Source organism: Brassica rapa, chromosome A03, assembly GCF_000309985.2.
Source record: "Brassica rapa cultivar Chiifu-401-42 chromosome A03, CAAS_Brap_v3.01, whole genome shotgun sequence".
Taxonomy (NCBI): domain Eukaryota; kingdom Viridiplantae; phylum Streptophyta; class Magnoliopsida; order Brassicales; family Brassicaceae; genus Brassica; species Brassica rapa.
In genome coordinates, this window is record NC_024797.2 from 29,040,854 (window position 1) to 29,054,571 (window position 13,718).

Genomic DNA, 13,718 nt, shown 5'->3' on the forward strand with positions numbered 1-13,718 from the left:
GTTAACATAAAATTTAATTTTTAATACTAATTTTTAAACCCTTTTTATTCACGTTACTTCTGTGGTTTCGTTTTGGGGTAAAGTTCTTTACTTTTATTTTGACCATATTATATCTTGACAAATGGTTATCACCAACTACTTCAAAGTTCAATCTTACTAAATATTTAAACTTATACATTCAGTTTAAATTGTATACTAAATAAGTAAATATGAATACAGTGACCTATTTACGGATAATTAATAGCTAAAAGGCACACTAAAACCACTTCTAAAATATGTAGAACCACCAAAAACTGTATAAAATATATTTAATAACAAAATAACATAATTTAGATGTTTAGAAAATAATCACTATTTTTACTAACTTTTCGGACAATTGTAATTTTGTGAAAAATGTAGTTACTGTATACAAACATAAATCAGTATATGGATTTATTGTATGTATTTTGGCAACAGAAATTTGTTTCAAATAAAAACGTATATTTAAGTAAACAAGAGTGGTCCACTGATAGGCAAATTTTGAGAAGTTAAATTATTTGGGTTCGAAACAATTCCACGACATTAAATTTGAATAACCATGCAGATATGTGATATGATTTATGTTTTATCTGAATAATTGAACAAAAAATATTAGTGGACTGCATTTAAAAATAAAATAGTCTACGCTTTTTTATAAGTTAGAAATATCTCAGGTTAATAAAAAAAGTATTCTTGCTTGTCAATCATGACAAGATCATACAAATGCCATGGAGATTTTTCCTTGTATAAATAGTTTTGACTCATTTTCCATGAATAGTTATGTGACACTATCTTAACTTAATTTTTTATTATATTAAACACTATGATACATGTTAGATTATCATTGGTATCTCCCGTGTATTGTATACGTGTGCGTGTTATGGGAGCAGTGGCTATCATCACAAACTGGGAAGACTTGGTTTTGAAGCGGAGAACGACATGTGCCTAACAATGTACAATGGCAACAGCTATGGTAAATAATGAAATATAGTATCAATATATCATTTGCATTTATTTATTGGATCACAAGTGGTCTGGTCTAGAGAATGATAAACAATTTGGATTATTTTGAGTGTATCATATCATACTTAGCGTTTCGTATATATTTAATTAGTCTGCAAGAACGCATTGAACTTATAATAAACGACTAACCGTTAATAAGTAATGATTTAGCCTTTCGCGAAAATAAAAAAGATACCTGATCTATTTTCTTGGTTTCTTCTCTTGTGAATGCACGCCTGGCATAGTTGCAGACTTGTATAATATGATTAATAGGTTTTGGGTTTGTAAGTCCATACATTCTTCAAGTTTTGTATTTAAATCATGTAATTTTAATTAGAAAAAAGAATGCGAGTAAACCCTTTTCAACGCAAATGAAACTTATGACTTCTAAAACTCATATATTTCCATTGACAATTTTGAGTTTGATTATTCAAACAATAGCGCTTAAGCTTAAGTAAGAACAAAAATATTATGCTGAGATTATTTAATTAAATATCTTAAAGCTTTTTTTTTAACTAAATCTTCTACAAATTCGAAATGTAACTTTTCTGTTAGTGGCATTATATCATCACAATAATATGAGTAAACAAATTTTTGGTTTTAATAAATAACTTATAATAAATATTTTTTGCTGAAATTACATCAAATAAAATAGACTATTTAAATATAACATTCTCTTCATCGTTATTAATGGTTGAAAAACAATGGACTCTGCTAAATAAAAGAGGAAGACATGAAACAGAGAAATGTCCAGAAACTGTAATTGTACGTTGATTGGTAGAATGTAACTGCATACTTGTATTCGTCGTCTATACAAGTATTAACATCAAATGAAGCATAGTATTCTATTACACTAGTAACTAGCCGTAATATAAAGCACCTCATTTAGAAAATACCACATAAAAAATCAATTACATTTATAAATCGAGCGCCTAAGCGAGAGAACTTAATGAAGTATATGCTCGGCTTGCATAGTTGTGAGTTGAAACAAGCCGTTTTCGTCTACTTTAAATCCAAAACTTTTACTACAGTTAATTTAATACTTATGAATGTATTATATGTATCAGTGACCATCATCTGTTTAGGTGCTATGCCGAAGTAATGCACAGTACACCGTTACGAGCTGGATATCACAAATTAAAGATCCTATATGTGCGAGAAAATGATAAGACTTTAATGGTGGAAGAATTAAATACTATGGATTGGGCCGATTGGCAAGTGACAGCATAACATATAAAGGAAAAAACATTAAAATATAACAATTTTAATGTTATCAGCCCATGTGGTCCCTAGTGGTTTGCTTGTGAGTTGTGACTGCTTTACCCCAAAAATCATAAATCATTGCATGGGGTAAGTACGAAAGAGAGCTAGAAATATAATTTACGTTTCATAATATTTAGTCTTTGAGCAAGCTATAATATTACGTTCGAAAAATAGTTTTCATCTTATTTAACATCAAATGAAGCATAGTGTTCTATTACACTAGGGATATATGGTTCTATTCTATATGTATCAAAATATATGGTTCTATTCTATATGTATCAAAAGCCAGAATGCGAATCCTTTTTTTTTTTTTTTTTTTTTGATCAAAGCCAGAATGCGAATCCAAACCGGCTTTATTAAGTTTAGATCAGACTGGTTTTTATAAAATGATCAGTCTCAGGAACAACTCTGGTTGAGCCTATTTACGATCAGCATGATCTATTAATTTGTAAAGAGTTCGGCCACGACAATTCGATTTTATATAATTAACATCCTACTTGATAACATACATCTAAATTAATTATTAAATCTTCTCGCAAAGTTCCTGCAAATAAACGGCCAGATTGATATATTATATATGATTTGAGTATTTTGATCTCACTAATATCATCATTTTTTGAACGAATCATCATATTAAAATAGGAAACGTAGTGAATATAGCCTAGTGGGTTTATTATATCAGGCTAGTGGTACGTCATACCAAAGTTGGGAGGTGTGAAATTGTTTTAATTGAATATACAAGCATCATAGATTTCATAAGTGGCGTGTGTTTTGGCATAACACACACTAAACAGTTTACTTACGTCGGTAGAAACTTGAAAGCCGAAAGTTTGTTCTTTTTTTCGTTTGATTGTTTTGAAGAAGAGTGTATAAAATATGCTCGCAACAAATTCTTCAGCTTAATAATTAGTAAAACTTTATCACAAAAGGGGCTCAGACTTGTAAATGGGTACATATATGGTCCATCCGATCAACATAATCATGCACTTTGTAGCAATTTAAAGAAATCGCACCAACCGAAACATGCCACATTACTAATAAATGCATATCTTATATAATAAAGTAGGCTTGAGTCTCTCTTCATTGCGCCACGTCATCACAGAGGGAGGGGCATTCGCCGACACGTGTCGCCTTGACATGCTACTTCCGATTTTCACTTTCTCCGGGTCTCTAATTCCTATCATTTATCTGGGCTTTTATTACTTTAAGCCCAAACTTTTACACACCCGTTAAAAACCCATATGGGATTAGGGTTCCCCACTCCATTTTCCTCTAGCGCAGCGACCTCAGCAATGAGATCCCACAGAAACTTAAAGTAACGATCCGATCTACATAACGCCTGCAGCATCCATAACTCAGTTCAGATTACCTGTAGTTAATTCAATCCTGCAACGATGAACAACATTACGTCTACGAAAGCTAAAAGCCCGACCCCTGCAAAGAATCAACTCAACAATGGCACAATTCTCCATCTTGCTCGCCGATTTGAAAGTGTACAACCACCGCCGAGGTCTGTCTTTGGAGTTTTGGGCGATGGCGAGATTCAACATTGGTAGATTCCTCACACCACCGCGGCAAGAGCAAATCATAAGCTGCATATGGTATTTGGTCGTATTTGTTTCCTTCATCATTTGTTTTTGTTTGGCTTGAGCAGTAGCAAATATTATTTCTCTCTTTTCTTTATATTTGGTATGAAATTTCGAGTCCAAAAACTGAAATATTGTCTGCTAGCATGTTTGTGATAGATTCAATAGTTTTGACTCTTCAGGATGTTTTTGTCTTCAACAGGGAACTGGCCAATCAACAGATTTATTTCTCTGACCTCAAGGTTGGTTGCTGTCGGGAGAGTGTTATAACACGGCTCCTTCGATTCTGGAAAGCTTGGACTTGATCTGTTACTGGTCCATGGCAAGGTAAACCGCTTACAATTTTCTTAGGTTTTTCTAATTTGGGACCTTTTAAGAAACTCATCTTCATGGGTGTTGATATGTTAATTGTCGATGGCAAGTTAACGCCGATTTCTATTTTTCATTTTCTAATTTGGTTCTCTGACTGAGTATATATATGCACGCCATCACATTAGCTATGATGTTTAAGGGGTTTTAGGGGGATATGTGGTCTTTTGTTCTTTTGTAAGGTCTTTGGACCACTGATTGTTATCCTCTTTTTGGTTTTAAGTACTTCCCTTTATAAAAATCTTTTGTTTGCTCTATAAATCTCTCCAAAACCATTAAGTTGCATCCTTTATTTTTATTCTTCAGATGGTACTCCGAGAAGACTGTGTTGCTGAATTGAACAATTACATAGACCCTCTCCCGGTAACTCACCACTCTTCTTCTCTTTTTCGGCTATATTCATGTTTTGTCTGATGTTCCTAATCAATTTATAGCTCTCTTTCTGAGTTCTGTTTTTGTCGGCTGTCAAGTATTCAAACAGGAGAATTTAGATGGAAAACTTCTGACTCGCATTTTGGAGGTTGATGGTAAGCTGTATCCATGAAAGTAAATCTTTGTTGTTGGTGGAAGAATTGCTTATATGAATGGGATATTTGGTCTGATTATTCTTTTATAGGTTGTTGGCAATGTGAGCAGAGCATCGGCCCAACATTGATTTGAAAGGCGAGTATCTCCTTGAGTTACGTATAATGCGTTAAATTTGGCTGAAGCTCATACATGGCATTTGGGTAAGTACAGTGAATTTGTAGTTACATTGATGGTAAATCTGCAACAGGTTATGTCACATGGTAAAAGATGAGTCTCTCTTCATATTGCAGCTCGAATGGGGAATCTGGAAAAGGTTATGGAGTTGATTCGATGTTGTAAAGGAGTTATCGAGAAGTAACATTTGTTCATTTTGATGAACACAATCATTTATGCAAAGTTTGTAGTTTCTGATACTCATGTATGGGGGAAGGTGTGCACTCTGCAAAAACGCCACGCAATGGTTAAGATTACTGGAGTACCAAAGACTGTTGCTGAGTTCCATAGCTACTTTTTAAAATTTCCTGAAATAAATAAGTGGAACTTGAGCGATTTTGCTGTCTTCCAATTGAATTTCATTTTCTAGACTATGACAATTGAGTCTCCTTGAACTAAACTATGTGTGCTACCAACGTTAAAAGTGTTTTAACTGAATAATTGTTCTAGAGTCAATTATATTGTAACTCCTACTTCCTGATTCATTATAATATATTTTTAAATTTCATGACCAGGGAAAACATAAGCTGAGCAATTTTGCACGTTATGAAGTGCATCTGCCTTTTCTTTATAAACAATACGAGCAATTTTGCACGTTATAAAGTGCATCTGTCTTTTCTTTATAAACCATACGTCCACTACATCTTACAGATGCAGATATTCCAACTCCTTGTCATTTTTAGTAGTTCGTAACAAAACACTAAGATCAAACCACTCAACTAAGAACTAACGAAACCACCAGACACACCACACTTTCTGTGAAAACTTTTTTTCGTGTAGAACAACTTCCTTCTGGCACAAGAATACACTGTTTGTTGATGTTCATATGTGTACCTTTAATTACAGTGCATGCATGGTCACATCAATGTTAAAAGAAACCCAAAAGTTATCCATCCTTGCCGTTAGTAATCAAAGCCCCTCAGGACATTCATACGTTGTACAACCGATCATTTACTAAAACTCACCTTATTACAGCATTGAGTTGCACAGAAAATAACATACGGTAGAAACTGTATAAATTAATATTCGATAAATGAATATACAATAAATTAATAATTTTTTTCGTCCTATGACACAAATCGATAAAATAATAAGATCATATTTTTTAAAACAATTCTATGTAAATATATAGTCGCATTAAAATTATAAATTAATAATTATTTGTATATATTTTTTATATGAAATAAACTATTATATTAAATTAACACTTAATGTATTTTAATGAGATTTAGTAAAACTATATCTAAAACCACTTTAAAAATCTCTGAAACATATTTTAAATGCACCAAATAATATAATAAAAACAATATGAATGTTGAATTTCAAAATTTTAATTAATGTATATACAAAAAATAAAACACTTTCTTATTTTTAAAAATATATATATTTAAGATGCAAAATTCTAAAAAATTGAATAAGATAGAAAAATTTAAAAGTGTAATTTTTATAAATTAATAACTCTATAAATTAGTAAAATCTCATAGTCCCAACATTATAAATTTATAGTTTTTGATGTATCTTAACCACAATTTTTTACAGTGAATTATATCTCACCACACACAACCACCAATACAAACACACAAGACCGACCCAAACAAATAAAAATAATTTGCAAAAAAATATAATGACATTCCGTACAGATGTCACTACATCGAGAGGTTAAATCAATACTTACTAACAATCCAGCGTCTCACTACATCGAGGGGTTAAATCAATACTTTTAGCGCCACAAATCTATCAAATGACTCAACCATCTTCGCTAATCTGTAGATGGAAATTATGACAACATTACATATCTCTATGGTATATTAATACTGTGCATGTGCAATTTCGAAGAGGGAAAAGGTATTGATTAAGAATTCACTTTCTGGATTCAAAATCGATTTGAAAACAAAGTATGTAAACAATACGTCTATAATGAAGTCCTTAACTGAATGTGTCATCCATGAAATTGACGAAGCATGCGAATATGGTTGAACAAATTTGTTATCATCCTTCCAATTAGATAATCAAAACACAAACACATGCATTACATGTTTTCCTTTTTGAATAACAATCTTACTTTATGTTTTAAGTTCAATTAACATTTAATTCGGTGCAACTATCAGCTATTTATTCTTTTTTAATCGATCAATGAGAACCACTTATAGTACTATCACCAAATGGATCACAAAATGGATCACAAAAAACAATTTTAAAATTATTAGAGAATAAAACATATAAACCCGGCGCGTAGCGCCGGAATACCACTAGTAATAAATTAAATTAAAGAAAGTCAGATTTCTATAGCAAACTGTCGTGAATTCTTAGTGATCTTTAGTTTATTGCTTTCTCGGCAACAGATCCACTTATGTTATGGACACATAACACACAGTTACACAAAGTTACAGAAAAAGATGGTCGCAAAGAAGATTATCTATGTGCGGAAAGGTCAGATGATCATCTCTTTCGTTCCTAATCCATTTTAATTTCTTAAAACGTAGCTTCATATCTTATATTAATATGGAGAAGAAATGTTATTCTAATTGAGGTTGTATACAAGACAATGAGGACGATACAAATAGCAAAGTTTGGACTTTGGAGTTTAATTTTTTTTGCTAGAGTATCTGCTGCTTTGTTATCTTGTCTTGGAACCCAGTTGAATTGAACATTACAGTTTGAGTTCTCTTATTATTTTTTTATTGAGACAATAAAATCAATCGATTTGAAGTGTAAATTGATACTTACCCTCGTTTAACCATAAATAGAAACAAAAACAAAAACTTTCACGTGATTATGTGAGGCCTTGCGAACCTACGAAATCTAGGCCTACGTTTAAAAAACAATTAAGGCCCAACTAGCCCAATGAGCTGATCTTGTTATTCCTAGAACTTGCACAATCTTCGGAAAACCATTGCTGTTTGAGACTCTTTTTCTAATGTTCAATCAAGTATTTGCCTCACCTCAAAAGCTCAAAAAAGCATGCCCAAGTTAGCACACAAGTCTTTAAACTGTATGGTTATGTAATGTATAGCCCATTAGAAAATAGCATTTTCAATAAAAGTATAACAAACTAGTAATTTTGGAGATCGTTTCTGGACAAAATATTTATAAACCTTTATTATAAATGTGGTGGCTGAAAAGTATTAATATATAAACCTTTATTATAAATGTGGTGGCTAACAAAGTGGTAGTGAAAATCTTTTGGGACTTGGTGCGTATTATCATCAGTTTTGGGTTCAAATTATCAATATTCGGCCAGTCTGAATGTGGATTTCGCTCCAAATAGTTTATATGGTGGGCCGAAACCGATGATCGGTCCACCCTTAGAATTAGTCGGAAAGTATTCTAAACTCGAATCAGACAGTATGATAAGCTTTTGGACTAGTTTACTATATAGCATTAAATGCATTCTTTTCGAGTTCCGGTAGGAATTATAAAAAAAAAGTGGTGGCTGAAAAGTGAGATGGATGAGCCAACTGGCTAAGCTTTGTACACGTGGAAGTGTTGGATTCATATGATTCACAGTTAACTGTTACTCATCCACCAATGAAAAATTGGAAACCTATTTTCCCATAAGTTTCACCCTACGTGGGCTTTTTATTGCCTCTAATCTAACTTTCCATTTTGGGCTTATCATAACTCCAACAAATTTTGTTTATAAACAACTTTTTTAAAATAGCAAAAATGTTTGTTGACAAGAAAAACTGTAATAATAATAATAATAATAATAATAATAATAATAATAATAATAATAATAATAATAATATTATTATTATATTATTTGAATTTGTATTTATAGATTAAGAAATTAAGAACTTTTGATTTTTAATGTGTTTTCGTAAAGGAAAATTTGGTTAAAGCATGTTTATCATGTGTTTTGGGATGAGACGTTACTACCAAAATCATAAAATTTGGTTTGCCCGATCAGACGATTACAACAAAATATGTCGTTATTTTGTTCTTTGATACAATGATATGTAGTATGATAATCTTGTTCACACTTATTGATCAATCGGTTTTGTTAGAAATGTGAAATGAGAAACAAAGAAAGAATGAACACGTGTGCTGTAATATTTCATTGGCCTTGTTTTCTTTCTTCTTAGTGGTGAATCTATGTGGAGATGTAATCAGTCATCTTGGCACAATCACGATATTGACATCGTTTGGAACAAAGCGATGATAATTGAGTGGCGAATTATCATGTTTGGGTGGGTCTATGTACAAAAAAAAAAAGGTTGGTTCTAGCAGCTGCTAGGGCATGTTGCAAACATTAATTTGGATTTCATCATAACTTCATATTCGATTATCAAAAAGAAAAACGTCACAAGACTATTTACCAACTAATGTATATATTTTTGATCATCTTACGGTTTTTAAAATGACTGTAAACTTAAATAGCATCGACCAAATAGTTGGGGGTAATCAGTTAACAACTCTGACATGTGGTGGTTGACCATATATCTTACAACATGTCTGCGCTATGAACCTTCTTACTAGACTTCGTTATAAATCTTTAAATAATATTGTTTCCTTGTCTTTTCGTATGATGCATTACTCTATAGTATCTGGTATACAATATTATACTACAACACTAAAAAAAACAAAAGATTCAAAGTTCCTGGCACATTTGACCTACCAACAACTTGACCGGCTCAAAGATTTCCATGAGTCCAAGCCTCCAGGCCATAGTGGTCGAGATATTTGACCTACCAACAGCTTGAGAGTTGAGAGAGCATACATAAAAAAGTGTATATTCCTCAACTTGATAATTTGCGACCAACAATAAACCTTTTTTTTGTTATATATATAGTGTTCTCGTTTATATTTTATACTATTAAATTAAAACTAGTACATAAATTAAAAAAAATGTCAAAAGCATGCGTAATGGGTAGTAGGTTGGTAACAAAACACGGAGAGACAAAACGTAAATCAAACCATGGTTAAAATCAAAACGCGGTAGGTCAATTTGACCGGTCTGGTTTGGTGAGCGCCTCTAATAATTTCTTTCACCATCACGACAATTAAAAACAATTATTTAATAATTGTATTTATAAAATCTCTCCTCTTCTTCTTCCTCATTGTACTTTCTCTCTCATAAGAGTCTCTCTCTCTCTCACCTACACCACACCTAACCAAAAACCTCCCATTTACACAGAGAGAGAGAGAGATCTTCACCATGTCGTCCTCTTCTTATTCTCCATTCGATCTCATGTCCGCCATCATCAAAGGAGAGCCCGTCGTGGTCTCCGACCCGGCCAACGCCTCCGCCTACGAGTCCGTCGCCGCCGAATTGAGCTCCATGCTAATCGAGAATCGCCAATTCGCCATGATTATCTCCACCTCCATTGCTGTCCTCATCGGCTGCATCGTCATGCTCCTCTGGCGGAGATCCGGCGGCTCCCCCAAACGCGTCGAGACGCTTAAGCCGCTGGTGATCAAGCCGCCAAGTGAGGACGAGGTCGACGATGGGAGGAAGAAAGTCACGATCTTTTTCGGTACACAGACCGGAACTGCTGAAGGGTTCGCTAAGGTGTGTGTGGATTAGTTGCTCTGATCCAAAGATTGATGACGATGAAGTTAAAGTTAACGACTTTGAGTTTTGTAGGCTTTAGGAGAAGAAGCTAGAGCCAGATACGAGAAGACCAGATTCAAGATCGTTGATTTGGTACCTTTTTTTAAAAAAAAGTTTGATGTTTTTTTTGTTTTTTTTAGATTCTGATTTAGATTTTTTTTTTGAACAGGATGATTACGCGGCTGATGATGATGAGTATGAGGAGAAGTTGAAGAAGGAGGATGTTGCTTTCTTCTTCTTAGCCACGTTAGTTTTTTCTTTAGTGTCTCTGGTTGAAGTTGTTTTGTTCTCTCATTCTTGTGGCTGATCTTGTTTTTTGGTGTGTAGATATGGAGACGGCGAGCCTACGGACAATGCAGCGAGATTCTACAAATGGTTCACCGAGGTTAGTCTTTTTATTTTGCTTTGCGTGGTTTTGTTTAGTTTATGTTTGTACTTGTTTCTGAAGTTTTAGACATGTGTGTTACAGGGAGATGACAGAGGAGAGTGGCTTACGAACTTGAAGTACGGAGTGTTTGGATTAGGAAACAGACAATATGAACATTTTAATAAGGTTTTCAAAATGGAATCTTTTTATTTTTGTTTCACGCTTACTCCAGTTTCCTTGGCTAATATTCCAATTGTTTTGTGAAATCTGTGTCGCAGGTTGCCAAAGTTGTAGATGACATCCTTGTAGAACAAGGTTTGTTTGTTTCTTTTATTTCATCATTCCTCTTGATTTGTTTGTATTCTAGTTTTCTAACATGATGACTTGGTTTGTACAGGTGCACATCGTCTTGTACATGTTGGTCTTGGAGATGATGACCAGTGTATTGAAGATGACTTTACCGCTTGGTATTTACTTCATCTGTACTCTCTTTTAACTGCTTTGGACATATCTGTTTTTTGTTTTCTGAGCTCAATTTTGCTATCTCTTTGCAGGAGAGAAGCATTGTGGCCAGAGTTAGATACAATACTGAGGGAAGAAGGTGACACAGCTGTTACACCATACACTGCAGCTGTGTTAGAATACAGAGTTTCTATCCACAAATCCGAAGACGCGTTGAATGAGAAAAACTTGGCCAATGGGAATGGTCATGCTGTGTTTGATGCTCAGCATCCTTACAGGGCAAATGTTGCTGTGAGAAAGGAGCTTCATACTCCGGAGTCTGACCGTTCCTGCACACATCTTGAGTTCGATATTGCCGGAAGTGGACTAACGTGAGTTTTACTGTTTGTACATAATCAGAGGAAACATACTTGAAATAATAACATGAATGTGTGTTATCAGGTACGAAACTGGAGATCATGTTGGTGTACTGAGTGATAATCTAAATGAAACCGTAGAGGAAGCGCTTAGGTTGCTGGATATGTCACCTGACACTTACTTCTCCCTTCACTCTGATAAAGAAGATGGAACACCAATCAGCAGCTCGCTTCCTCCTACATTCCCACCTTGCAGCTTGAGAACAGCGCTTACAAGATATGCTTGTCTATTGAGTTCTCCTAAGAAGGTTGGTTTGAATTCACATCTTGATTTTGTCAGTTTCGTTTGTCTTCACAGAGGTTCGAGCTCAATTGTTTTTTTTGTTTTGTTGCAGTCTGCTTTACTTGCTTTGGCTGCTCATGCATCTGATCCTACCGAAGCAGAGCGATTGAAACACCTTGCTTCACCCGCTGGAAAGGTTTGTGCGACGCTGCTATTCTTGATTTTCCATTTGTTGAGTTTTCTCTGACAAGTATATTTATTGTAATCCTTTCAACACCAGGATGAGTATTCAAAGTGGGTAGTAGAGAGTCAAAGAAGTCTACTCGAGGTGATGGCAGAGTTTCCTTCAGCCAAGCCGCCACTTGGTGTCTTCTTTGCTGCTGTCGCTCCTAGGTTGCAGCCTAGGTTCTACTCAATATCATCATCTCCCAAGTGAGTTCTTCTCTCTCATTGACTTGGTCCCTTGTCTTCATCTTCCTCGCTTAGTGTATTGACCCCATTGTCTTTGTTTACTTGCATAGGATTGCTGAAACTAGAATCCATGTCACATGTGCACTGGTCTACGAGAAGATGCCAACAGGAAGGATACACAAGGGAGTGTGTTCGACTTGGATGAAGGTAAACATATCTCATTGTAATCTTTTTGCTATTTTTTATTATTTTAATCTAAAATTTTGCTTTTGCGTTGTAATGACAGAGTGCTGTGCCTTACGAGAAGAGTGAAAACTGTTGCTCAGCACCGATATTCGTTAGGCAATCCAACTTCAAGCTTCCTTCTGATTCTAAAGTACCGATTATAATGATCGGTCCAGGGACAGGATTGGCTCCTTTCAGAGGTTTCCTTCAGGAAAGGCTTGCGTTGGTAGAATCTGGTGTTGAACTTGGACCATCAGTTTTGTTCTTTGGATGCAGAAACCGCAGAATGGTAACAAAACCATTCTCAAAAACTCTTATCAAACTCATCTGTTAGTTCAGTTTCTCTAACTCCTCTTGTATTTGCAGGACTTCATCTACGAGGAAGAGCTCCAGAGGTTTCTAGAGAGTGGTGCACTCTCAGAGCTAAGCGTGGCCTTCTCTCGTGAAGGACCAACCAAAGAGTATGTACAGCACAAGATGATGGACAAGGTATGAGTCTAATAACCAGATCTTTGCATAGTTTCTCAGATTCTTGGGCTGACAATTATTTGCAATGCAGGCTTCTGATATATGGAACATGATCTCTGAAGGCGCTTATGTATATGTTTGTGGTGACGCCAAAGGCATGGCAAGAGACGTTCACAGATCTCTCCACACAATAGCTCAAGAACAGGTTCGTTTGAGACCCAAAAACATGAGTTCTCATCACATCACAAACAGAGTGTTTATTGATTATGTCTTGTCTTTGTTTTTCAGGGATCAATGGATTCGACGAAAGCAGAGAGCTTTGTGAAGAATCTGCAAATGAGTGGAAGGTATCTAAGAGATGTATGGTAACGAAGCTGTTGAAGCCCCCACACACACTCACTGTGTACTTTATTATAATTATATGTATACGGCACAGAAATGCCACATTATGATGATCATGAAGTTTGTGATCCTTAGAGGAAATGAATGAACCTCCTTTTTCCAATTCGTAATTTAGTTTTTATATTTGTTTTCATTTACTTTTGATGATTTTATTTTTTGAACTCTTTGTTATATAGCCACCAGATAAAATAATGAAAAAAATTGCATAAGA

At 34.5% G+C, this 13,718-nt stretch overlaps 1 protein-coding gene across 1 annotated transcript; it reads left to right on the forward strand.

Annotated features, from left to right (window-relative positions):
• The first annotated feature begins 10,028 nt into the window (after window positions 1–10,028).
• LOC103861942 (NADPH--cytochrome P450 reductase 2) lies at window positions 10,029–13,718 on the forward strand. The gene is made up of 16 exons (XM_033286699.1): window positions 10,029–10,491; window positions 10,567–10,626; window positions 10,703–10,779; window positions 10,861–10,918; window positions 11,003–11,086; window positions 11,179–11,215; window positions 11,298–11,367; window positions 11,455–11,733; window positions 11,804–12,026; window positions 12,114–12,197; window positions 12,282–12,433; window positions 12,523–12,619; window positions 12,699–12,926; window positions 13,004–13,126; window positions 13,197–13,310; window positions 13,394–13,718. The coding sequence occupies exons 1-16, from the start codon at window positions 10,138–10,140 to the stop codon at window positions 13,472–13,474; spliced, it is 2,121 nt and encodes a 706-aa protein (XP_033142590.1). The 5' UTR covers window positions 10,029–10,137; the 3' UTR covers window positions 13,475–13,718.